This window comes from Gymnoscopelus braueri (genome assembly GCF_963280865.1).
Source record: "Gymnoscopelus braueri genome assembly, chromosome: 22".
Classification (NCBI taxonomy): Eukaryota; Metazoa; Chordata; class Actinopteri; order Myctophiformes; family Myctophidae; genus Gymnoscopelus; species Gymnoscopelus braueri.
The window spans coordinates 32,611,203-32,639,156 of NC_137624.1; the positions used below are offsets into that span (position 1 = coordinate 32,611,203).

Below are 27,954 nucleotides of genomic sequence, written 5' to 3' on the forward strand. Positions count from 1 at the left end.
CTCTCTAGAGACCAGTCATAAAGACAACCTATCGTTAGAAAGGGGCAAAACCTCCATACTGTCACAAATTCACCACAACTGTGGCTGTATGAAATGCAATTTGTCTGTATTTTTTTTGTCTTTCTTTCTTTTTTCGATTCGGGGAGCCCTCCCGAAACAAGCTGACATTGGTTGTTCTGATGTAGCATGCAGCTACCTTTAGAAACCTGTGTTGTTAGATGATAAAGGAAATATGTAGACGTTAAATGTTAGACACACATGAGAAAGGAAAATAGACGGTTGTTAGTGAAAGCTGTAGCGAGTGAAAGAGCCATAACATCTAGAGGAATCTACATGGTTAATGGTATTAACCACTTAAACCCTCTATACTATTGAAGTGTACTTGCTACGCTCTTTTTTTTTAACTGTACACCAAATATCTTCGCTCAAAAATAGCCGATGTACAAGCTCACAACTTGTCACTATGCGTTGCAATGTGACACGTGGTGAACTTGTAGATCTGCTATTTTTGGTGAACGCCCTCCCACCCCACACCGGAATAGGGATGCTGGGGTTTAAGTGGTTATGGAACTGTGGCTAGAGAAAGCTAGTGAACGTGCCATAAGGTCTAGACTAGGACTCCTGGTAGACAGAAGAAACGTGCCATAAGGTCTAGACTAGGACTCCTGGTAGACAGAGGAAACGTGACATAAGGTCTAGACTAGGACTTCTGGTAGACAGAGGAAACGTGCCATAAGGTCTAGACTAGGACTTCTGGTAGACAGAAGAACGTGCCATAAGGTCTAGAAGACTAAGGACTCTACAGGTTCCGGTAGACGGACGGAGGGGCGATCCCCACATACTCTTTAAGGAACTCTGACAGAGTGAGATGCTGGAGGGACTCTGCCAGTTCCACATTACTGTCATCATCAGCAGACTGGGCGCGCTTACGGAGCCTGATCTCTCTGCAGAACACACACACACACACACACACACACACACACACACACACACACACACACACACACACACACACACATACTGGAACGATTTAATGCTGATAGGTATATCTTTGTATCTGCACTTTATTTGAGTATTTGAGTATTGACTACGTTATGAATTAACCACTTAAGCCCTATTTCAAATACAGTGAACTTACAGTAACAGATCTACAAGCTCACAACACGTGTTGTGATCAGCTATTTTTGGAAAATATCTGGAGAGTCTTTGCTTTTTTTGGAAAATGTAAAACTTTGAATACATACAAGAAAATGTACTTTGTAATTTGTACTTTTGAATACTTAGTATTTTAACAAGAACCAGGGGACCTGGTACTGCCAGACCCCTAGTGGTTGAAATCTGAATGGCCGGGCTTCGCATGACGTGTGTCCCTTCTATGTCCCTTCTATGACGAAAGGGGGACAGACTTTTTTGGCTGGGGCCGGGGGACAAAGTGACATACCATGTATGGAGAAAACAGATACAAAGCCTCATGTAAGCCCGACCCCTTGGGTCTGGCAAAAAGCAAGTACTTTTGAATACTTCAAGTATGTTTAATAGCAAGTACTCAATTTGTACTCAAGTACAAATTTGACTGGGCAACATTCAGTTACACAGTAGTTGAATATCTTTTTACCAGGAGTATCTATACTTTGACTCAAGTACTGGAGTTAAATACTGTGTCCACTGACTGCACATCATGAGGAAGATGGAAATGCTGGCCTGGTTCCCATATTGCAGTCGATACATAGAACAAGCAGTTTCCCTTCAGCCCTTGCATGGAGTAAATGCATATTTTGTCAAATGATTCACATTCAGTGTCATATCTGATGTTTTCCACAAGAGGGAGCTACTGCGCGGTGAGAGCATGGGAAAGCGTGTTATTGATGAATGAGACAGAGCACAAAGCACTTGGCATGGTTCCAAAAGAACATCCCACACAAAATAGACTTAAGACTACATTAGGAAAATTGAGTGCACCGTTTTACTGTATGAAATATTCTCTGTACATACTCCTTCACTATTTAGTGCAACATTAAGCCCACATTAGATTCATAATCTGGTTATGAATCTGCCCATCAGTTCAATTAGACAGATCCTCTCAGACACTTATGCCTAATTTACACCCCGCCATACGACGGCGTCCAGGACGCGCTGTGAGCTTGTAGATCGGCTAATTTTGGCACAGGACACGTCATATGACTAAGTGTAAATCAGGCTTTATTTATGTGGTACAGTGGCCCATTATTATATCTGCCACTCATTTTGTACTGCTACACAGCAAAATCCTCAGCATTAAAGCGGTGTTATGTAACTTCTTTAGTGAATAAAATGTTCAATGTCCAATCTGTATGGTAGAGTATGTTAATACAATATAACTTATACAATAATGGGTGGTTGTATTTGGTCTCCCTGCACTTCTATTGAGACATTAATATCCTGTGTCTAGTTTGGACACGACCTTTGACTTGATCCCGTTTCTGGTTTGACTTTTTTTTTTACCTTAGGGTCAAAATCGTATTTATCCCCAGAGCAAGCCGGCAGGCTCTATTAGCTCAGTGGCAAAACATGTCAGCACTTGCACAGGAGAGTCATGAAAGTTACATAGTGCAGCTGTAATTTAACAATGCTGATTTCACTGTGAACTATAATTCCTCTCTCCCATAAGTGTAAAATAATGCTATATGACAGTAAGATGACACTGTAACCCATGCAGAGGATTAGAGCAAAGACATTTCACATGACAGAAAAATGATAGAAAGCCCTCAGGCTCATGTATCTGATATCTGAGTGTCTCTTCGTTTGTCACTTGAAGAAAGAGATTTTAAGCACCTGTGGCTGACCTAAAAACCCACAAACCCACAAACCACAGGAATAAAACACAGATACAGCCACCTGTCACTAAAGCAACAAAGCAGTCATGGTTATTAGCGTTGCTCTCGGGCAGAAACCTTGTATCTCCATATTTCTTTGTATTATTATTATTATCATTTATTTTTTTCTGGTAAATTAATTGTGTTACACACAAGTGGCAAAAGTGATTCTTTAAAAATGTAAGTGAAAGTGAAAGTGGTTTTGTCAGTCAGGGTTGTATAAATAGTGAAAAGAAGTGAATGTCCGCACACGATAGACTGCTCTCCCATATCTTATTGAACCAACACAAGCAACATTTGGCCCATGTAAGGGCTTCATCAGGCATGGGCGACACGTTGCTTTTGTTGTTTAAATAAAATATGGGAGAGCAGTCTATCGTGTGCGGACATTCCCTTCTTTTGACTCAAGTGGTCCAGCACCGTTTTCAAAGAACTGTGGGGATGTGCATATCTTATGCATATCTTATTATCTTTAATATATACATATATATATATATATAAATATTGAACCAAATAAAAGTATTAACATACATACCTTTTTTCATGTGGCTGCTCTGACAGACTGGCCACTCTCTGCTCTGTGGAAAATCAAAACAGAAGAGAAACAGTTAATTATAATAATTACAGGTTCGAGCACCGACATGAAGGTAGAGAGATAATGTAGTGTTAATAATATCAATTAGTGTGAATAATATCAACAACTATAACGGGACCATCTGCCAGGTTCTGTCATGTATTCACCGTATGAATGAATATCTTCAAACTGAAAGGTGGTGATTATTATCAACATTAGTAAGCCATAAAGTCAGTATACAGGTGCATAGTCTGGCGTTGCCAGCCCACCAATTTCACTCCACTCTGTGTGGAGAAACTCTCATTTGAAACAGTGGATAGAATGAGCGACCGATTTTCCGATGAGGTGCAAACCAAAATTAAATCAAACAATGTATACATATATACCGTATATCAGCCAGATTGGAAGAGAAATGTATTAAAACATTGCCTGAGGTACGTACAGTATGTGCACTGCACACACCGTCACACATAAACAGCTTTTGTTGGCGTAACGTTATTTGCTGCAGTCGCCATGTTTGCTTCACTGAGTAGTAGTTTAATGTGGACATTATTGACTATGGAACGGCTCCACCATACTGTCAGTGACCCCACCCGCCCTTCTATCCACTTTTCACTTTAGCGTTCTCCAGGCTTTCTTTCTGAGAAATCAAGCCTGGGAAGTGAGGTTAAAGGGTGACAGTGTGATGGCTCTGCATCCTGCTGTGACACCTGAGGAGTCCCTCAGGGCCTGTGCTTAATACCACACTGTCATACATATCTGCTCACCATGGTTTTGCACAGAGTGCCGCACTATGAGCTTGTATATCTGCTATTTTTGAATAGCCAAAGAAATCTAAAGTGACACAGATTTGTCCCTGGATTGAATGGGTTGACCCTGATGTATACTTTGTCACACAATGATACACAATTAGACATCAGTTTAATCCTCACCTCCTGCATTATGATTAGGCTAGACAGCCAAGCCACATACACACGCACACACATACACACACCAAAAATAGCTGATCTACAAGTTCACAACGTGGTGTGGCAGTGGCTCAGGCGGTAGAGTGGCCACTTGGGAGTCGGAAGGTTCCCAGTTTGATCCCCAGCTCCTCTGAGGTAAGTGTCGAAGTGTCCTTGAGCAACAGCAACACACTGAACCCATAACTGCTCCTAAGGAGTAGTTACGGTTGCATGGTTTGGTTGCATGGTTTCCTCTGCCGTCGGTGTGTGAAATGTGTGTGAATGGGTGAATGTGTCTGAATGGGTGAATGTAACGCACATTGAAAACATTGGATAAAGGCACTAGATGATGCACCATTTACCATTTTAACAGCGTGTCACGTTGTGAGCTCGTAGATCGTCTGTTTCCTCGTACGACAGAGTACAGATGAAGCATCAGAGCAGCCAGTAATATAGGTATAGAGTATTGTACAGTACTTACTACCAGGGTGGAGCAGAGACAGAGATTTAGACAGAGAGAGGGCCTGAAGGAGAGACCGGCTGTGGCTGAGGCTGGGGAACACTCCATCTACAGTATGGAGCACAGGATAGAAACGTTACAAACACTGCAGTATAGAGCACAGTGGACAGATAGGAAAGAAAAGAAAGAAGAAAAAAAAAGAAAGAAAAAAAAAAGTTATCTGCAACACAATTTTTCTGAGAGAGCTTCATCTCTCTCTCAGCTAAGGGGTCCTCCACTGTGAAAAGGAAGGCATGCATGCAATCAAGAGGAGAATTCTATTCATTTGAAACAAAATTGAATAAGACAAACAAATTAATTGAAAGTGAGGTTGTCTATAAATTGTCAAACTACATGAACCCTACTGTAGCTATTCTGGGCATGTCATAATAGGCAAACATTCTGCAAAAAAAAATACGATCTACAACAGCGCTACTCAACCCGCGGCCCCAACGCAGCGTCTTGGTGGCCCCTCATGGTCAAAAAAATAAATAATGGGTTTTATTTTTTATTTTTTAAGCACAGGATAAAAATATACATTTCCGTATATGGGTATATATATGGGTATATGGGTTGCTACATTTTTTTTCCAAAACAAACATCAATTGTTACAGGTATAATGCATAGTTTTCTATGCATTTCGGGTTTTTTGACCCCCATTTTTTTTCGGCCGCGCGGCTTTGCCGCACGCCCAGGGTAGGTGTCCCTTATTTCAATCTCTGGGAGTTGGCAACCCTAACCTTGCCATACCTTAGCTTTTGCTGATGCCACTGGACATACACACAAAATAAACAGGTACAGTGAAAAGAATATGATGTCAAAATGTACATTTTATTATAACAATAACAATGCGTAGTGTGTGTTACAAAATCGAAAAATCCAAAATAGGACCGTCATTTTTAGCTTGCGGCCCCTTGGACTTTTGGTATTTTGCTGAGTGGCCCCTGAGCCATCTTAAGTTGAGTAGCCCTGATCTACAAGCTCACAAAGCGTCGCAATGTGACGCATTATGAGCTTGTTACATTGCCTATTTTTTGCCGATGAGATTTGGTGTAGAGCAGTGGTTCTCAACCTGTGGTCCGGAGACCAGCAGTGGTCCTTGACGGGGTTCCAGGTGGTCCCCAGCTAAATGATGGAGAGTTGGTAACCAAATGGAACATTATAGATGAAACCCAATGGACCCTTACGGGTCCATTGGGTTTCATTTTTCGCTCTCAAGAGTTAAATAATTGTTAAACATCTGCATTACTTAATGAAAGAATTGTTATTTATCTCTCCTATGGTACCAACATCAATACAGCATGGAATTGTGGACAAAATCGTATCCAATGATAACAAAATATTCTGGGTCTGAGAGGCTAAATGTCATCAAACGGTGGTTCCGTGGCTCAAATGCCGAATAAATAATGGACCTTGATATGAAAAGGGTTGAAAACCACTGGTGTAGAGGGAAAGGAAAAGGAGGGGGGCGAAGTAAAAAACCCCTGGGGGACCTCGGTCAACGAAGTATGGGGTTGAAGTGGTTAACCAGCTATTTTGCAATCATTTACTTTAGATAGCGGGGAAAAATAATAAGCTCCCACATCGACATGATTTGTGAGGCCACCGCACTAATGAGAGACAGGCTAAAACAAACAACATTAGTTCTTCGACCCATTTACTAGTCATGTACTAAATTAAATTCCTTGTTATGTGGGACATTCCATGATCCCAGAGTCACTGACCGGGGCTGAGTTCAGGGGCCGGGCTGGCGGTGGCGTCCTGGGCCATGCGACGACGAGGCCGCAAACTGATTTTGGGAGAGGAGTAGGAGTAGGACCGAAGACGAAGCCCCGGGCCACACAACTCCTAGAAAGAAATAGAACCAAAAAATCAAACATGAGTTTTTAACCACATGAATCCCTATTCTGGGGGCGGAAAGTTGGCGACAATAGCCGATCTAGATCGGCTGTTTTTGGCAAAGAGGACTACTAGAGGACCGAGTATAGAGCCCTGGAAGACCTCTGGTCAACTAAGTATATACAGGAGGGTTTAAGTGATTGAATCATACTGTGTAACTTTTTCAATTAAACAAAAGTTGTTGTTTTTTCACAACAACCTTCCCACATGAATGTGTTGTGGTCCCAATAAATAGGAACTTAAAGTATACTATGTCAGTACCAATGATCCAAGCCGGAACACACAGACATGATTGATCATTGAAACATGCTCTGAAAATGCACCTATCTGACCTCTTCAGTGGTCAGATATGGGTGGGCTGCCAATTCTTTCCAGATTTTCAAGTGGGCCCTGATCCCGAAAAGGCTGGGAACCACTGACTTAAATAACAGTTCATTAACAATATATACTAAATAGGACAACGATGAGAATGTATTATTGCTGTTATTAGGTTGCTACTGTAGGCTCACTGTGAAGATGATAAAAGCGAGTTGCAAAAGAAAAGCATCCTACTTTTGAAGGAATGAGGTCACACGCCGAGGAGGCGGAGAGGGTGCGTATGCAAGCTTCACGGCTGTCCCTTTCATCACCACTAGTGGGACTGTCTGGTGACAGGGGACAGAGAGGCAACGGGGACACGGGGACACCCTCCTCCTCATCATCGCTGTCCACTTCCACAGCCACCAGACTGGGACTGCACGCACAGGACAGAGACGAGCACTTTCACATTATGCATAACTTGTATGAAGTATTATAAGTGCTGGTCATAATGCATTATAAGCTCAGCAGAACAGCACATTATGACTACGCTTTACTTAAAGGTTGTGTCTATAATGCATTATAAATCACATTTATAATGCATTATAATGCACTTCTATTAATTATATTATTGGTTATTGCTGGGATGTTTTGCATTCAATTTGTTTCATTCTTTTAAAAAATAAAGTTTATTAAATTCAATTCAACCCTTGCACTAAGAACACTGAGTATTTCCCATTTGTTTGTTCTTTTTATTTTTTTTATAATACCTGAGGCCATCGTTTTCCAGGGGCGGGCTCTCACTCTGATTGGTCAGGTCAAGGTGGGGAGGGTGGGACATCCCCCCGTCATTCAACCTGTCCAGGGCTTGGACGGCAGGCGAGACAGAGGGTGACTGATGGACGGAGGCTGGGGTAGGGGAGGGGCTTTGAGAGGGACCCGACGGGTAGTCACATGGCGGTGGCGGGGGAGGGGTCTCTGACAGGAAGTGACACGGTTGTGACGGGGGAGGGGTCTCTGACAGGTAGTCACATGGCGGTGGTGGGGGAGGGGTCTCTGACGGGTAGTCACATGGCGGTGGTGGGGGAGGGGTCTCTGACAGGAAGTGACGTGGTTGTGATGGGGGAGGGGTCTCTGGTGGGAAGTGACGTGGTTGTGGTGGGGGAGGGCTCTCTGACAGGAAGTGACATGGTTGTGGTGGGGGAGGGGTCTCTGACAGGAAGTGACATGCTGGTGGGGGAGGGGTGTCGGTGACCAGAAGGAGACCCTCGGAGTCCACTCCGTCCGTCCCTGTGCTGTCCCCGGTCACCCCACTGAGACGGCACGTCACGTCCCAATCATCCACCTGTGGCACATGGATGGCATAAGGAAGAAGAAAAGACAACAAGTAGAGAAAGAAACCTCACAATTTTGATCCCGAATTTAAAGCAAAATCATAAAATAAAACCATCCGTTCAAAATCATAAATAACTAGAAAATGTGCTCCTCGGAGCACAAGTCTCCGCTAGCAGACTATAGCAATTATATTTATAGAATTGTATTTCGTCATGCATTCCTCTAGCCAATCAAAGGCATTGGTGTCAACATATTAATATGTATTAAGATTTCGGTCTTGTTGTGGGATCAATTCAACTCTAGTCCTCTTCTGTGTTACTGTTGTAGATGAGTATGCTTTCTTAGCTTTGGCCTTCTGCGCCTTTGCTTGACCAATGTCAGGTGTTCTCAAAGGGACACACACACGCACGGACGGGTGATTTGGACTAGAAGATACTGTTCCAATCAAGACTGATTGATCCTGTCTTACCTCGCTTCAAAAACGTAAACGGCTTTTTGAAGTGACACACCTTTTTATTATAGGATTGTATTTCGTCATGCGTCCCTCTAGCCAATCAGAGACATTGATGTCAACATATTGACATCAATTGTTGTGGGATCATTTCAACTCTAGTCCTCTTCTACGTTACAATTGTAGATGAGTATGCTTTCTTAGCTTTGGCCTTCTGCGCCTTTGCTTGACCAATGTTAGGTGTTCTCAGAGGGAAACACACACGCACAGACGGGTGACTTGGACTTACTGAAGGTACTGTTCCAATCAAGTCTGATTGATCCTGTTTTACCTCACTTCAAAAAGTAGGAGCTTTTTGAAGTGACACACCTATTTATAGAATTTTATTTCGTCACGCGTCCCTCTAGCCAATCAGAGGCATTGGTGTCAACAAATTGACACGTGTCACGTGGAGCTTGCCCAATGTTAGCTTGGCTAACAATGTTTGCTCACACAAAGCGAAAACATATTCTCCACCTTCGGCGGAGACAATAACGTATCATTACTAGATTATGGAAGTGATATAATTGGTACACACAAAATACACTATCATTTTATCCATTTGTAACTCCCATACCCATACAGGTCAGTTTGTTTACAATTGTACAAGTGTTACATTTCGTTGATGTCGGGTAGAAACCTTGTATCCCCATTTCATAAATTAATGCCCTACCTCATCATACAAGAGTGTCGCACAAAACTAGTGAAAATAGCAGATCTACAAACTCACAACGTGTCGGGTTGTGAGCTTGTAGATCTGCTATTTTCACTATCATAATTATTTTTTCTAAATAATAATGAAAACGGACCGGTTTTGTACAAATGAGGTTTCCACCGACGGCAAGCATTTGTAACCCTCAGCATTGAACTGTGTGTGTAGGCCGCTACCTGCGTCAGCTGTGTTGTCGTGTCTGTAACGGCCTGGTGGTCCATCTGGTGGTCCCTGCTGTCCATCAAGGACATCACATCTACAGCAGCAGAGTGTGGGGGTCGGCTCTGGACATCTCCGGGTGAGGCAGGACACTGGCTCTCTGTCAAACCACACAACATCCCTTAATGATAATGATAATAAATGTATTTGTATAGCGCTTTTCCAAACAAGGTTTCAAAGTGCTTTACAGAACTAGATAAAAGAGCAGCATAATAACCATAAGAGTTAATACAGCACAGAAAAAAACAGACCTTGGTCATTTGACTATTATTATTCACTCTCATTTTGTGGTTGAAGTGACAAACCTTCAGGCTGAAGCAAGCAGAATGAACCGGGACACTGCATGCTCACTCTGCTGTGACCTTTACAGGTTTGTTTACATAGAAAACTTCACCCATGCTTCATAACAGATCAAATTTCTTAACGTCCAGCCTGCAACTGTTTCAGTGTGAGCAGGGCCATCTATTTTATAATAGTTTATTAATTCACTTCATGTCACATGCTTCCATTTGATACAAGATTGTATACTACATAGTGTGCATAATAGACATTATTTTATATGCGATATCAAAACAGGAGTGACACAGTATGAATTAAAACCTATAGGAGAAATGACCAGAAGGTGACCGCATAGTATAAAAGGCGGCCCCCTTTAAAAGGGGCTGGTCAGAGAGGTTTGTTTTTGGCTAAGCAGAGTGCTTTCCAAAGTTGAGAACGTTTTTATTTTATATTTTTTGAGGAATGTACATATGACATGGACCACTTTTTATCAGCTGATCAGAGGCTCCCCTAGTAGGCTTGTCTGAAAATGCTTCCCATTTCACTATTTTCAGTTAAAAAAGAACCTATAAAAAAGGCCTATTAACATAATATCGTCTGTCGGCTGGAAACCTCATATGTCCAAAACTGTTACTTTTCAGGATACAAATTCAAAAATAGGAGAAGTAGCAGTAGTATTATGTTATAAGTAGTATGATCAAGTAGGGAAATAATAGGTTTCTGCCCGACAGCAAAGTTATGACCATTAATAAGCTAGTTGTGGTCCAGCAGCGTGAGCTCCAGGTGACTCAACAGCAGCTGTGTGCCCGGTAGGAGAGCTGACAAGCTGGGAAGGAGAAACCCAGAGAAAGAAAATGTGTTTTCATTGGTATACCGATAAATAGGAATTTAAAGTACACTATACTATGTCAGTTCCATTGATACAAGCTGGATCGCTATCGATTGGTTGATCATTAAAATAAACATGCTCAGGCCCGGACCGCAGGCCTAGTGGTCTGGGCACCTAGGCTCTAATGTAGCCTGACAGTGCATCGCGGGTTCGAGTCCCGTTCCCGACCATCTTTACTGCATGTCTCTCCCCATCTCTCTCTCCCTGTTTTCCTGTCCATCTCCACTTAGTTTCCACTATAAATAAAGGCGGAAATTATTTTTTTAAATAATAAAAAAATAAACATGCTCTGAAAATGCGCGTGGCCCACTGGACTGCAAACGTTTTTGAGATTTTCAAGTGGGCCACTGATGTACAGTATACATTTTAGGCGAGAATATGCCATGCAAGTTGCTCAATCTTAATTAGTTTCACATCTACACCTAGTTCGTTCAAATCTTTGTCATCAATATCCAGCATAGAGTTATTTTCCACAGAGTCTACCAGTTTCTGAGAGAGCGCTCTGGGCAGGAGGAGCCTTTCCTTCATAAAAAGGCTGACAGTGTGAACATAAACTAAGGATGCATAATGGAAGGCCTCGGTGACATGTTGTCATAATATTGTTTGATGTCTGGACGGGTTGTACCCAGAGCTAATGTAGGGGAAATCCTGCACAGCACCGCGCCGTTTCCTCTTTGATGTGCTGCTCTCTAGCAGGGCGGCCCGGCACCGTCAAATCCATGCTGTCTGCGTGGAAACCTTGTATGTCCAAAAACGGGTTACTTTTCAGGAAATGGAAAGAAATACAACATGTGGCCTGGACTGCTGGCACCTAGGATCCAAAGCACCTAAGATCCAAAGTAGCCTGACAGCGCGTCGCGGGTTCGAGTGCCGATCCCGACGGCCTTTGCTGCAAGTCTCTCCCCATTTCCTGTCAGACTATTATCCTATCAATAAAGGCATTGACTCATTCAGTGCCACTGGACGTCTAAAACGTCCGTTGTAATAAGCCCTGTGCCACTGGACGTCTAAAACATAAAAAATAATAATAATAAACCTTTTTTTTTTTTTTTTTGAAAAAAATGTTCAGAACCCAAGATATGATGATTTGAAAATGTTCTGCTCCATTCACTTCTTGTTTAACTTCTTACTGAAAAAGGCTGCTCCTAAGCACTTTTTTTTACAATGAATTTTGGCTGTGGCACTGAATGGCACTTTTTTACAATGAATTTTGGCCAGTGGCACTGAATGAGTTAAAAGGCATCAAAATAAAAATAAAACTGCCACATCCAGTGGATGGCAGGTGCAGGACCAACAGTGGATTAATATAGAAATAATAAAAGTCTGCACACTGTAATTTATAAGAAGCTCCCAGTCAAGGCTTTATTTGTAGATTAACGTTAATCTACAAATAAAGCCTTGACTGGGAGCTTCATATAAATTACAGTGTGCAGACTTTTATTATTTCTATATTAAAGGCATAAAAGCCACACAAAAAAATCTGTGTTCCAGTTATTATTTATCTCTCGTTAAAGCGGCACTGTGTAATGTATGTTTTATGAATACATTTTAATTTTGTCCATGTTCGTACAATATAACTTTTCGTTGGGGTGGTTGTATATTGTCTCCCTGCTCTTCCGTTGAGACAATTACATCGTGTCAAAGGTCACGTCTCACCTATAGACACAGGATCCGACACGAATATTGACCTGATGGTCAAGATTCAATTCATCCCCTGAGCAAGTAGGAAGGCTCTATTAAAAGCTCTATTCAAAATGTCAGCACTTGCACAGGAAACCAGGTTCAAATCTGGGGTAGAAGAGGAAAGTTACATAGTGCAGCTTTAAATACAAGCTCATTTTAATTAAATGTTCAATATTTATAAAACCCACAGACAGACTTAAATCGCTTTAACTTTCACTTAAATCTTGTTTTCAGAAATAGCGGATGTACGTAGATCCGCATTCTTTTGCTGCTTTTGTGTGACACTGTAATATGACGAAGTAGGACATTAATGTACGGGGGGGGGGGACGACATAAAAAGTTGAAATACGGAGATACATGGTTTCTGCCCGACAGCAACGAAATATGGCCAAGGCTGAGTGGCTAAAGAGGCCCGTCTTGGCATCACAAGGTCACAGGGTTCGACCCTCGGCACGCCTCCAGGCTACGTGTCAGTGTCCCTGAGGAAGAAAACACAACTTTCTAATCCCCTTGTATACGACTGTAACCAAACAGATGCTTCCGGTTGCATTTGTTAATGTGGTTAGCATCACCCATATTGAAAGATACACCATTCAGTTAGCACACTGGTTCTCTCAACCAGTGGTCCGGGGACCACCAGTGGTCCTTGAGGGGGTTCCAGGTGGTCCCCAGCTAAATGATGGAGAGTTGGTAACCAAATGGACCCTTATTGATCTTTAACTCTTGATAAGTTTTCTTGATAATTTAACTCTTGAGAACGTAAATGTTGGTTTCATTTTACACTCTCAAGAGTTAAATTATTGTTAAACATCTGCATTACCTAATTAAATAATTGTTCTTTTGATCCACGTTTATCTCTCCTATGGTACCACCATCAATACAGCATGGATTTGTGGACAAAATCGTATCCAACGATAACAAAATATTCGAAGTTTTGGGTCTGAGAGTCTAAATCTCATCAAATGGTGGTTCCGTGGCTCAAATGCCCGAATAAACAATGGAACTTGATATGAAAAGGGTTGAAAACCACTGAGTCAGCAGACTGAAGACAGTGGGAGACTTTCACTGTCACACAACCGTAGAATGATTCTGTTGTTGGAGCGGCCATATAGTTCCAATAACACCAGACGATGCTGAGTTATGTCAGTGAAACCAGACAACAATCTGCCATCACCAGTCCAACACAGTCTGGGGAAACAACGGTGAATCACACAGCTGCTACAATGGAACGTTGCAGGAGAAGATTAAAATCTCCAAAACGCTGACCAACTTCAACACAGCTGTGTTCAATATTCAATCATTTATTGGCAAAACCAACGTACAGTTGATTTGGAATTTGTATACGTTTGTAGAATACGTTTTGAAGTATAAAATGATTGAAATTGGCCTATTTTTGCCATTTATTTTTATTATTGGTACCGACCGGTCATCAGTCATTTCTTTGTATATTCAAGTTAATTTTCATAACAACAGCCAGACATACAAACCAATGTTCAATGCCAAAAACAAAATTAAACTATTTGTGTGACTTAATCATCACGTAAAATGTCATGATGGTGACAGCCCTGGTTGTATTACGGTGTGTAAATCAGGTAATGTAAGGCACCGTTTCCCAAACAGTGGGTCGGGACCCATGTTTGGGTCGTGGACCCATTTTTATGGGTCACGAGTACATAAATATATATATATTCTTTTTCGTTTACACTACGATTATATATTTTTTATTATTATTTCAAAAGATTTTCTAGATCTAACATTATCAGAAATTAAAAACAAAAATCAAAAAATGTTCAAGAGAATTTCATGTATAAAATAAAGAAGAGGAAAAAAAATATGAGGAAAAAAAATTGAAGTAGTGAAAATAGCCGATCGACATGCACAACGTGTCGCATCGCGGGGAGATGCGACACATTTCTCTTTTTGGGTCTCGAGCTAAAAAATAAATTGGTAACCAGACCACTGATGTAAGGGGAGCATTGTGCCCACTGTCCCACCACACAGTGTGTGGGGGAAGGGGACAGAGGGGACACCAGCCTGTCCCCATTCCTGTCTTTGTGCCAGTGACGCACATTCCTGGACCACAGAGACCCTGTGCTCACCCCGTATATATTCACCCAAAACTGTGCCCCTACAAAGACTCAGGAAGGAAATAGAAAGATACATTGAAACTGCAGATAACCCGGGGACCCCCACGGGGTCCTTGAGGGGGTTCCAGGGGGACCATTTTTGTTAATGCATCAAAATCACTTTGACCAATTTCACCCCTATAGGCCTATGCATTTGAAAATAGCCGATCTACAAGCTAACAGCCTGAGCTTGTATTGCATTGTAGATCATAAAAAACAGGAAAATACCTGAAACACAAATCTTGTATGGGGGTGCATGACACAAAATATTACATGCGAGTCCATGGCCAAATACATGAGAACCACTGCTGTACATGTATCCCTTTCTGAGAAGGCCTTACTAATGTCCTTTCTTCTCTTCTCTTTTGTCCTGAATTTATTGACAGGTTACCTCTATATACTGTGGATATGAGCTCTAAAAACAAGGATTGTTTTCAATAGGGTCACAAACTTTTTTTTTCTTTTTCTCAGACAATTCAATAATTTCACTTCTAAATTTGCAGATCTGCAAGCTCACAACGCATCACATCGCAGCCGATGTATAGGTTTAAAGTGGTGAAACTGAATGTGATGCTATGTTATAATTTAGCTGGGGAGTCGGACCCCACTTTGAGAACCACAGCAGTCGATCAGTACCTGGTAAGAAAGACTTGAGCTCCTCACACACATCGTCATCGTCATCATCTTCATCCAGGGACAGGACTAGATGCTCTTCAAACACCTACAGTATGGATCGTATAGAACAGGAGCAGTGAGAGTCAACCTAGTCTACATTATTGTTAGTGATGGTAAAAGTAAAAGTCCAAGTAAAAGTCAAAAATGTACTTGAGTAAAAGTACAAAAGTATTGGCATCAGACTATACTTCAAGTAGCAAAAGTGAAAGTACTCATTATGCAGAATGTCCCATTTCACAGGTTTCAAATGTGTAAATAAAGATCTTTTGAAAATAGCAGACCTACAAGCTCACAACGTGTCGCGACACGTTGTGAGCTTGTAGATGAAATAGTTGAACTATATAGAGCTGAAGTGGTTAATGTACACATTAAGGCTATTGTTAGAAAACCAATGGTTAAAACTGTTTAATACGTAGGACATTCAATGACAGTTCAGACCATCCGGTTTAACCGTACCATAATCACGAGCATAACTACATGTGTCTCTAAGCATCTGGTTTCTGGGAAATATGGGCCACATGTCTTGGTTGGATAGGCTGAGATAGGTTTTTGGCAAAAAATACCCCCTCACGCATTATGAATCGTCTGTCAATATCAGGGGAACATGCAGCTGGATAGCGTCTTCAAGTTACGAGAAACGCCAGGTCTGGGTAAAATGCTAGGAACAATGATATATTCTTATTAGTCAACCATGGTTCGGTGGGAATATGTGCCTTAATGACTGAGGGGCAAGCCCAAAGGGTTATATAGCCAAGATTGCAATGGAGCCAGATTGCCATGAACCAAGTTGGGAGAACATGCTGTAATCCCAACTCGGTGGAGCATGTCCAACATGATAGATTGAGACGCAATAGGCTTGATGGAAGATGGCTTATTCTGGGATATTAAGATGAAATAAGCATATAAGGCTCACCAGGCGGCTTCTCAAAGGTTGTAGAAATTTGCGACACCACAAAAATAACCAGGTAGGCTATAAATGTTTGGGTTTTGGGGTGTGGGGGTAGCTTTTTCCTACTTGCTCTGTACCTGCGAGTATCTTGTGTTACTTAATAAAGAATCAAGATACATCTACTGCTAGACCAGGGGTCTTCAACGTTTTTCAGGCCAAGGACCCCCTAGCTGAGAGAGAGATGAAGCAGGGTCCCTGGCCCCCTATTGCAGACCCCTGTGCTAGACTGTTTGTGTGTCTGAGTGTCTGTTTTCAGGTTCCCGGTGAATGTTCTGGTCCCCGTAACCTCCAATAACCATCTGTGTTCAGCAACAACCATCATCCATACAAACAGTGTGTCACACATGGCTCCATGTTTCAGAACGAAGCAGATCATTACAACACGGTGTGTGTATAGAACACTCACGTTGTCCACCAGGCCACGCTCTTCCACACACAGTTCCTTGCTGAGATCTAATAGAAATAAAGGAAACATAGATTAAATTAACGTATTAATTCATTAATCTTGGCATCCCTATTTCTGGCATGTCATTATAGGCGAAAATGTTCCAAAAGAAAAGATTGCACTTTTTTTATTATATATTTTTTCGTTTAAATATTAAAAAAATATCTAAAATAGCTGATGTACAACTACTGTTTAATCGTACAGCCAAGTATAAACTCACAGTGTATGAGCTTGTAGATCGGCTATTTTCAAATAGCCAAAGTATAAAATGAAGGCTAAAGTCCTTAAACTGTTCTTCACTTTGCTGCGGACCCCCTGGAACCCCTTCAAGGACCCCTGGGGTTCCCCGGACCCCACTTTGAGAACCCCCTGCCACAGAGCAGTATGTTGACGTAGAGTTCAGTAAGAGATTGTTATGTACATAACATAACATAACGCAGTGGTTCTCAACATTTTTCATAACCAGAACCCACAAATTAATATGTATTTAGCCAGTTAAAACCGGGAAAGCAACCGTGTCATTTTAGATTTTAGCGGTGGCTATTCAAAAATAGCGGATATACAAGCTCACATTTGCTATTTTTGAATATTTTTGAAAAATGAAAAAATGTTGAATCATCTTGACACAAATCTTCTCTTCTGTGGGTCCGTGGCACAAAACATTTTCAGATGAGGGTCAGCGGCCAAATATATATAAATGTGGGGGTCCTTGACACAAAAACGTTTTGAGGACTACTGACTTAGATTAGTAGAATCAGCTAGGGGTGTCGGAAAAAATCGATTCGAATACGAATCGCGATTCTACTGTTGGACGATTCAGAATCGATTCTCATTTTCAAAAAATCGATTTTCAAAAAAAAAAAAAAAAAAAATATATATATATATATATATATATATATATATATATATATATATATATATATTTTTTTAGGATCTTGGATTTACCTTTGTGTGTTTAAATTTTTATCAGTTGATAAAACCTTTACAATTGTAAAAGCTACATAAATGTACTCTGTTCTCATGCCAGCAGATTGGAGTAGATCCTGAAATCCTATGTTTTGCATCAAGAATCGTTTTGAATCGAGAATCGCTTTTGAATCGGAAAAAATAGATTTTGAATCGAGAATCGTTTATTTTGAAAAAAATCGATAAAAATCGGAATCGTGACCCCAAGAATCGGAATCGAATCGATTTGTGAGATAGCAGACGATTCACAGCCCTAGAATCAGCCTCAGGTCTTAATGGGTTAAAGTGATCAAACCGACAATGATTAGTTGGATGAGGTTAGGTCCAGTACAGAGGTGCACCTGCACAGCATGCAGGGACGCAGCATGCCTTCCTGATTGCTGTGGTCAATGGCAGGCCTGCCATCTCTATGGTTACCATAGGCAGCCATTAGAGGTCAAAGATGATACATGTGTGTGGTGTGGTGTGTGGTGTGCGTGCGTGTAGGCCGTATGCATGTGCATTTACAAAAGCTCCGACACAGAAATATTGAAATGGGACTCCAAATTAGATTAGTTACATTTCGCTGGATTCTGGGGTCTTAAGGAGAAAAAAATGTGTTAAGTATTTGCTAATCCAATCCTCTTCTTCCCTCTCTGATGAAGAGTGCATCCATAGGCTCTTGTTTGGTTTTGGGTTTTTTTCCCCCCACACTTCTGCTCAGCAGTCAGCGGGGTTTCATTCACTTCCTGTTGTGTCAAGAGTGTTTGGTTCAGGAGGTTTGGAGTGTCCATGGTTTCGGCTTTCAGTAAAGATTTTCTTGACCAGTGAGTGGATCATTAGCCAAGGCCAGGGTTTTCACTCATCTTCCATTTGAACATTTTATTCAGCATAGAAGAGGACACAGATAATAAACAGATTCGTAAACAGATAATATGCAGTACATTCTTCTTTCTTTTTTCCCCCCATACGTACAGACGAACATAGCAAGGGTTTGTACTTTTTGTTATTTTTTTATTACGATGGGTAACCCAAAACCTTCCATAACCTGAAACCATGAATTTCTATGATGGGTTTTTGTTCATGTGTCCAATCATCTTTATTGTCACATCACAGGTTTACAAAAGTAAAAAAGTGGGTGAAATTAGTTTTTGTGCATAGTTCCCATCGTATCGTTATTTCCATAGAAGAAAACAAAAAAACGAATTATCTACATATTTACACATGGTACCTGAGATTCAAAGTATATGTTCTAAGTTCCCAGGGTTCAGGGTTAGCACCACCTCCTGAGCAGGGCCCAGATCAGGTTCTGAGAACCTCATCTGAAACCCAGTCATAGCTTATAGAAACCACTCCAGAATGTTATTATACATTTTCTATCAATTACACACCCCATGAAGCCTTGCATTGTTTTGTTTTTGTCGCATTCGAGCCAATCATTTGATCGGTCAGTAGGAGACTCTTTGAGTGTCCGCTGGTCATCAAATTATTGGCGTAGGAATGCGACAAAAACCAAAAAATCTCCATGAATTCAAGGCTCCATGGGGTTGGAATTGATAGAAAATAAGTAATTTTTTTGGGTGAACTACTCCTTTAACCTGGGACCTCCGGGAGCTCCCTAGGCTCACTAGCCATTCAGCTAAGGCCGCCCCAAGAAGCTTAGTTCGTGTGGCTGAGAGGAGTCATTTTCTTTCCCACGGTCAGTGGTGTAAAGTAACTAAGTACATTTACTCAAGTACAATTCTGATGTATTTTTACTTTACTGGAGTATTTCCAACTTTCAATACTTCTACTTCTACTCCACTACAACTCAGAGGCAAATATTATACCTTTACTCCACTACAATTATTAGAAAACTTTAGTTACTAGTTACTTTGTAGATTTTAATTATTATTACAAAACATACATTAACCACTTCAGCCCTATATACATTTCGGCCATTTGAAAATAGACGATCTACAAGCTCACAATGCGTCGAGATGCGACGCATTGTGAACCTGTAGATCTGCTATTTAAAAAATATATATATTTACTTGTTACACAGTATTTCTACATTGCAGTATTGATACTTTTACTTGAGTAAAAAACGTGAGTACTTTTTCCACCACTGCCCACAGTGCCTGTAGATGACAACAGGTTCTCAGGCGGTGTACCGCCCACATGGCACACTGACTGGTGTACCTTGCTTCATGACATGTGCTTTGACCTTTCACCCTCGACCTGTCCGGTTTGGTTTACACCTGAAAGGACTTTCCTCTCCTCCTGAATAGCTGAGTGATCTTGATGGCACTCAAGTTACCGGGACACGCTAACGCTCTGCAACAGCGCTAACAGTGATAAAGAGGGAGTGCTCTCTGTGTGTCTCATATAGTACTGTATGTATAGTACAGATGAGGGAGAAATGTATGTGAAAAAACAACATTGTCTAGTAATTGTGTTGGGTCAACACACATTTTTAAGTATATCGATAATATTAAGAAACTGTTCATTTAAAAAAAAAAACATAAATCTTCTCTTCTGGGGGGTCCCTGGCACGAAACATTTTCAGATGGGGGGGGTCCACGGCCAAATATATATCAATTTGGGGGTCCTTGGCATGAAAACGTTTGAGAACCAGTGCACTAGACCCCCTCACTGTCTGTGTGAGGCTTCCAGGTCTCAAAAGTGCATGTGTCTTTGTGATTAGGGCTAAATGCACTGGAACTCTACTCTAACAGCCCTCTCTATAGCAGTTGTTGACAGTCTGTTCTTAACAGACAGTCTGATCACATCCTGCAGTGACATTCTCACAGTCACCTGGGAAAAGAGTTGCTCTTCTGTTTTTCTTCACACGAACACACGAGCATCACCACCGTCATCAGATGTTTGCTTTCAACCACAATGTCCAAATCTATTTATCTGATGTTTTTCCCATAGAAGCAGTCACTTTAGTCACCGTTCCTACTAAAACACCAGTCAGTTGAGCAGCGACTGAAACTCCTGTCATTCGTTCCCCAATAATGAACCCTCATACACAGTCACTTAGAGCTTTATCTCGTAACAGCTTGATCCAAATTCAAGGTCAACTGAGCCTGCTCAGTGTCTCGGGGAGAGAAAGCAGTCAAGACTATAACTTCTCCCATCATGACGGACAGAATACACAAGCTAAGTTCCAAAAAATGTGGATGCCATTCCTGGCATTGCTTGACAATAGTTGAGTATGAGATCTGGATAATTATCTGGCTGCTATGGTGCAACCGTGCATCTTTCACTAATAGACTCTTAACTTATCCCTGCTTTCTGATGGTCATCGATCCCACCCATGTGTCCTTTTTTTGTGTCTTATGTTCCTTTTTGTTTTTCTTTCTGTATGTATTGTTAAGCTTATTTTTCTGTCATTTGGTGTCTTGCATTGTTGTGTACCATTTGACCAAAAAATCTAAATAAAGTATAAAAAAAAGAAAATACTATAACTTCTCTTATCTTTCCTTATTCTTTTCTTAACTACTGGACAGTATAGTTTTCTAATATACATTTAATAAACAGTTTGGAGGCAATGGATGGACAGTGTAAAACTCATTTAAACTTGTAACTGGACCATTTGATCAGACAAATCAGCTTACCTGCATCATTAGTGTGGCTGTGGTGGTGGTCACTGTCTTCCATCTGAGTAGGACCCCTGAGTGCTGCGATCTGGAACAAACGATTGCCATTTTGTTATTATGCTTCTATTGTAGAAAACAATGTTACAGTAGCAATTATGTTGCTATAATTGCCACTGACCTATGTGCCCTTCATAGCCTATGTCGTCCTCTGACTTACAAGAAACAGTGTTGTTTTTGTGCCGTTATATCCTCCAGAGCTATCACAATGTCCACAGCCCTGTGAGGTGTGCAGGTTTATTAGGTCAAGAGCAAACTGTTTGCAAACCAAAAAAGGCAAACACTGTTCACATGGCTTGATACTGATAATAACAGCACAATGCAAATTACTCCTTTATTTACCCACGTTCTACCTGGTGTCCCTATTTTGGGCATAAATGGTAAATGGTGCATTTATATAGGGCCTATATACCATAGAGTTAATATCTAGAGAATGGACGGCCCGCCCCCACCTATTCATTTCAATGAAAGTTGCTCAGCAGCGCATGAAGCACCCGGAAGTACCCCCTTCTTCCAAATGTGGAAGACTTGAGGACCGAGCAGGCGTACAAGGGTTTCAGACGGTAGGAGCACACGCAGTATCGGTTTAAATGCGTAAGTCTTGCAATCCCACATTTGACCACCAGGGGACGGCGGCTTCACTAGTCCACCGCGGTTCTGGGGGCTTGCTATATACACGTTCACTCACCGACGACAGAGGAAACCATGCAAGGCATCAGTGTCTTCCTCAAGTACATTTCGACACTAACTCAGGGGGAGCAGGGAATCGAACCGGGAACCATCCGATTCCCAACATGGAGGTTCCAGGGGTTCCCCCAGTAAAATTGGTTAATACAGCATTACAATCATTTTAACCACTCTATCCATATTTTATACGTTGGCTATTCAAAAATAGCAGATGTACAAGCTCACAACACGTCACTTCGTGCCTCGCTGCGAGCATTTTTTTGGAATAATTTTGAACAAATGTTCTCTTCTGGGGGTCCCTGGCAAAAAACCTTTTCAAATGGGGGGGGTCCGCGGCCAAATACATATCAATTTGGGGGTCCTTGGCAGTCTCAATTGAGACTCAATTGAGTCTCCTACTGACCGATGACCCGGTCATCAAATTATTGGCTCAGGAATGCAACAAAAACTAAAAAATCTCCATGAATTCAAGGCTTCATGGGGTGTGTAATTGATAGAAAATAAGTCATTTTTTGGGTGAACTACTCCTTTAAGTGGTTAATCATGTCTGTCCAACATGCAGCTATAGCAGGGTCGTTAATAAACAGGTTGTGAGGTGCACTATGTTACATTTTCTCACCTGTTTGAGGACGTTGTTGTCTTTTAGCCGGTCTCTCAGCACCATGACACTATCCTCAGGCCTGCACTCTGGATCAGAAGGCAGGGTGAGGCTTAGGGAGTCGGTACCGGGCCAGAACCTCAGTGTGCTGCTGGAGCTGTCTGACCACACGCAGCGCACGTCCACACTACTACGCCCGTCTGCTTGCTCAGGGGAGCTAATAGGAGAATGCATGGTTTAAATTAGTATATAACGTGAAACGGGTCACAGAATACAGCAGCCCCGCTTCTTTGGCTTATGAAAGCCTATGTGTTATTATTTCTCATATTGTTCCTGACTTCCTGTCGGGGCGAAACCTAAACCTTGCATGTCCAACGCCATTACTTTTCAGGAAATGGGAACTAACATTTTCAGAAATAGTTCCAAGAAATAGTTAGAAGACGGAATCCCTGCTTGGCCATGGGAATAAGCTTCAGGCAGCTTGTATAAGCTTCACTTTACTTGACTACGTTTTATCAGAAAAGAAAAAAAAAACATTCTGTATCTTATGCCTTTCCATATATTAAAGCACTTTTAAAAACCTAAACCATAATACACCTTCCAACAGCCTTTTATAAATTACTTTACTGAAAGTCCCCAGCTTAATTTTTTTTCCCATAAGACAAATTATATATAATTATCCTATATTTACATTTAGAACTCTAAAATAAAGACACAATATGACAATTTGTGCCCGGATGATGATGTACAGTAGATTGATTATTAACTTTTATCATTATGACATAAAAAAAAAGGACGAACATTCCAAGCCCCGGGAACAGGTCATGTTGTCCCATCCTCTGAGCCAGCTGGAGGGGCGTGTCTCCCTCCTCATTGGGCAAGGTCAATAACCTTTGACCTCCTGGTTGGTGAATTAGAAACCGGGACAGATGGAGCAGACGCAGACGCACTGCGAGGTGGAGGACGGTTTCTCTGGGCTGGAGCCATGAAACTATACACAAGACAGACAGAGAGAGAAGGAGACATGCGATGTAAACACAATAATGCAAAGTTCAGCACTAAAGCCAGATTTAGACCCTGTTCTACGACGGTGTCGTGCGTCCAAAATAGCTCGTAGAGAGCTTGTAGATCCGGCTATTCTCGCCACATGACACCGTCGTACGACAGAGTACTAAGTTCTTCATGTTTGCATCATGGAAATTCACAGCTGACGCCAGTGGTGGAAAGTAACTAAGTATATTCACTCAAGTATTGTACTTAAAGGTTTAATGACATTCACTTTTACACCACATTCAAAGTCTTTGTCCTGGTCCTTCAAAAGTGTACAAAAAGTTTTAAGTGAAAATTCAATTCCAGTGATCCATGGCAGGTGTTTTTCTCTCACATTTCTAAAGCCTTTTCAACTGCAATGAAAAAAGAAATCTTTGCCTGCGGGTGTCGCTGGTGAGTGATTTTGCCTGTCAATCATCGCCTCTGCTCCGCCCCCCCCCAAAGGAAAGGATAGGGGAGGGGAGGGGCGAGGAGGAGAGTGGGCGGGATTAATCGACTGTGACCTCACTGTCGAAGGGCCAAGCTCAGATTACTTTTCAGCCTAGTTATTCATAAAACCCCAGACCACAGAAAATCCACTGAATGTTCTAAGTTCAGGTTTTTTGGGTGTAATTGAGGTCATAAAACCCCAAATAAAACATTGAAAATAAAAAAAGTGAAAATGAATGTCATGAGACCTTTAAGTACACGCTTTTCCTTTACTGGAGTATGTCGAATTTTCAATACTTTTGTAGGTTTTATACTTTTTGAATTATTAAAAAATATATATTGATGGAAGTCAATGGGATAGTGATCGGGCTGAAACCTTGCCCACATTTGGAGCCATATGTCATGGACACGTCATAGCCGGCTGACGTCATACAGTATATGATTGGTCGCAGTTTTGTCACATGAACTCTGAGATCTATTTAGAAGAGAAGTGCGAAGTACCGTTTAGCCTGTGAAACAACATAGTTGGCGGCATCATGGCGGAAAGCAGGGAGAGAGTACTTCAGGACTACAGGAAGAAACTGCTTGAACATAAAGAAGTCGACGGACGGTTAAAGGAACTGCGAGAGCAGCTCAGAGAGCAAACCAAGCAGTACGACCAGTCGGAGAATCACCTGAAAGCTCTGCAAAGCGTGGGGCAGATTGTCGGAGAGGTGCTCAAACAGCTGACCGAGGAGAAGTTCATCGTCAAGGCTACAAACGGACCGCGGTACGTGGTCGGATGTCGCGTTCAGCTGGATAAGTTACAGCTCAAGCCGGGCACCAGAGTGGCGCTGGACATGACCACCCTCACCATCATGAGGTACCTGCCCAGAGAGGTGGACCCCCTGGTCTACAACATGTCCCACGAGGACCCCGGCAACGTGGTGTACTCGCAGATCGGAGGCTTGTCCGAGCAGATCCGCGAGCTGAGAGAGGTGATCGAACTTCCCCTGACCAACCCCGAGCTCTTCCTGAGAGTGGGAATCGTCCCCCCGAAGGGCGTCCTGCTCTACGGCCCTCCGGGCACCGGGAAGACTCTCCTGGCCAGAGCCGTGGCCAGTCAGCTGGACTGCAACTTCCTCAAGGTGGTGTCCAGCTCCATCGTGGACAAGTACATCGGCGAGAGCGCGCGGCTGATCAGGGAGATGTTCAACTACGCCAGGGACCACCAGCCCTGCGTCATCTTCATGGACGAGATCGACGCCATCGGCGGCCGTCGGTTCTCGGAGGGGACGTCGGCGGACAGGGAGATCCAGAGGACCCTGATGGAGCTGCTGAACCAGATGGACGGCTTTGACACCCTGCACAGGGTCAAGATGATCATGGCCACCAACAGGCCCGACACCCTGGATCCGGCCCTGCTGCGTCCCGGCAGGCTGGACCGCAAGATCCACATCGCGCTGCCCAACGAGCAGGCCTGTCTGGACATCCTGATGATCCACTCGGGTCCGATCACCAAGCGCGGGGACTTCGATTATGAAGCCATCGTGAAGCTGTCGGACGGATTCAACGGAGCCGACCTGAGGAACGTGTGCACGGAGGCGGGGCTGTTCGCCATCCGATCGGACCGCGAGTACGTCACTCAGGAGGACTTTATGAAAGCTGTGCGCAAGGTGGCAGATTCCAAGATACTGGAATCCAAGTTGGACTACAAGCCTTTGTAAACGCTTCTGTGTGTCCATTCCATTTGACTTAACCACATGACTATTTTTGGACAAACATTCAGTAAAAATAGAATGCCCCAAAAAATTCAATAGAATGCCTGCATTCCACATAAAAAATGCATTGCGTTACTGCCACCGCCACGTGCCACGTAATGTTCTTCTGTGTGGATGTACTTGTATCACAAACAACAGCTTGAAAACATTTATTCTTGGGCACACAATACGTAGATTGGGGTGCCAGAGATAAACATTTAAAAAATAAATTGTATCAAATGGAGGTTCATGGCTTAGCATATCAAACTGGGTGGGGGTAATTCATAAAGGTTGAGAATCAGTGGTGTAGCAGTTGACGGGAGAGGCAGGCAGTGTGGGAATTAAGTTGATAGAGACTGTGGCTGGCACTGAGCAAACAACTCTGAGGGCTGGAAGACTGAGCTAATCTGACTGCAGAGGAACAATGTGGTAATTACAGGTTGGTTGGAACACGGCAGCCTCTGACTGACTGACTGACTGGCTTGCTGGCTGGCTAGCTGAATGGCTGGCTGGCTGGCTGGCTGACTGACTGACTGAACACATTATGTGATGAAAGAGCTGAGCTGGGTAGTCAGTTACATATCGTTGCCGTCGGGTAGAAACCCAAAACTGTGACTTTTCAGGAAATGAAGAAAAAGAAAATGACCTGTGTTCCTATGGATCCTAGTATGCAGGTAGTTATTATTTAGTCACAAACTCTTGTTAATACCTTTTGACAAACAAATTGAAAATAGCAAAAAATAGCCAATCTACAAGCAATGCGATGTGAGCTTGTAGCTCGGCTATATGTGTTACTTTTGTGCGACACTAGCATGCCGAAGTAGAGCAAAAAAAGTTTAAATATGAAGTTACAAGGATTCTGCCCGACAGCAACGGTATCATGTCCCTAGCTTCCTGGATTAAAACAATAACTGGAAAAGCATGTTTATAGTGAAGTTTATAGCCTTGTGGAATATCTGAATACAATGATAATAATAGCTTGAATTCATATTGCGCCTTTCATGAGCCTCAAGGACGCTTTACTTCAAAAGACAATGAACAACGAACAAAACAACAAACAAAACTATTTGCCACATATGCCTGAGAGAATAGGTGTCTTTTCAAGGCAGCCTTAAACTAAGAGTCCCGAGTTGGAGCATGGCTGCCATGCACTGAAGGCTCTGTCCCCAAAGGTTCGCTTGCTACTTTGGTGTAATGAACACTTGCATGGTGCATTACGCCAGCTTTGTGTGGTTCTGTGTAAATACAAATGTAAAAAGCATGTCAAGCATAACGACGGATCTTTATGGAATTATACGGGATCTCTGCATAAAAAGGGACAGTAGAGCTCTGCGACATGGACAAAATCAAATACCTCTATCGATATTGTCACCATGGCATTGTATCGTCACAATAATATCAATTATAAGTAATATCAAATTACGGTAATTAATTTCAAGGACCCCCAGTTTGATTAGGCCACGGACCCAAATGGTTGACACTAAGTAGGCCCCAATCTACACTGCAAAATCCTTGGTGTTCTTTTGTACACACGCAGTTAAATGGAGTGTCAAAAGGAGTGTACAAATGGAACCAAATGGACCTGTTATAAGGGTCCTTATGGTTCCATTTGTACACTCCATTTGATTCCTAACTATTCATAATTTTCTATAGTTGGGCTCTCCAGCCCAACTATAGAAAACGCACAAGGAGAAACCATCGTTCTAGACAGCTTGGACCTTCAGCCATAAAAGACACAATACCCCAAACAGCCATGTTTACCTGCTGTCTCGTCACCCTGGCGTTGTGTGTTCTTACTCCACTGGTGATGATGAGGGAACTCCTCCATGTTAGCCAGAGCCAGGGTGATGTTCTGGTCCAGCTCCCTGAGAAGACCTGCTGCATCCTGGAGCTCACCGTTGGACCGCTCCTCCTCTTCCTCCTCCTCCTCCTCATGGTTGTTAGAGTTACCTACAACTAACGACAGAACCAAAAGTAGAACTGGGAAAAGAAAAC

At 42.3% G+C, this 27,954-nt stretch overlaps 2 protein-coding genes across 3 annotated transcripts in view; one reads left to right on the plus strand and one right to left on the minus strand.

The window, feature by feature from the left end:
- LOC308078593 (rho guanine nucleotide exchange factor 28-like) overlaps positions 1 to 27,954 on the minus strand; it is an 82,423-nt gene that overhangs the window by 35,207 nt on the left and 19,262 nt on the right. Inside the window, exons 5-16 of one of the 2 annotated variants that reach the window (XM_080419822.1) lie at positions 27,721 to 27,909; positions 23,543 to 23,732; positions 22,763 to 22,958; positions 21,418 to 21,487; positions 16,832 to 16,878; positions 15,438 to 15,522; positions 9,782 to 9,924; positions 7,839 to 8,413; positions 7,324 to 7,504; positions 6,597 to 6,720; positions 4,855 to 4,941; positions 3,388 to 3,430 (exon numbers count right to left, since the gene is read on the minus strand). In XM_080419822.1, coding sequence (XP_080275948.1) covers positions 3,388 to 3,430; positions 4,855 to 4,941; positions 6,597 to 6,720; positions 7,324 to 7,504; positions 7,839 to 8,413; positions 9,782 to 9,924; positions 15,438 to 15,522; positions 16,832 to 16,878; positions 21,418 to 21,487; positions 22,763 to 22,958; positions 23,543 to 23,732; positions 27,721 to 27,909 — 1,930 coding nt within the window. Of the gene's footprint in view, positions 1 to 3,387; positions 3,431 to 4,854; positions 4,942 to 6,596; positions 6,721 to 7,323; positions 7,505 to 7,838; positions 8,414 to 9,781; positions 9,925 to 15,437; positions 15,523 to 16,831; positions 16,879 to 21,417; positions 21,488 to 22,762; positions 22,959 to 23,542; positions 23,733 to 27,720; positions 27,916 to 27,954 lie in introns of both variants that reach the window. The other variant, XM_080419821.1, reaches the window with a different exon arrangement.
- Positions 24,757 to 25,926, plus strand: LOC308078606 (26S proteasome regulatory subunit 10B-like; the record flags this gene model as incomplete). Its single annotated transcript, XM_080419848.1, has 1 exon — positions 24,757 to 25,926. The coding sequence occupies one exon, from the start codon at positions 24,757 to 24,759 to the stop codon at positions 25,924 to 25,926; it is 1,170 nt and encodes a 389-aa protein (XP_080275974.1).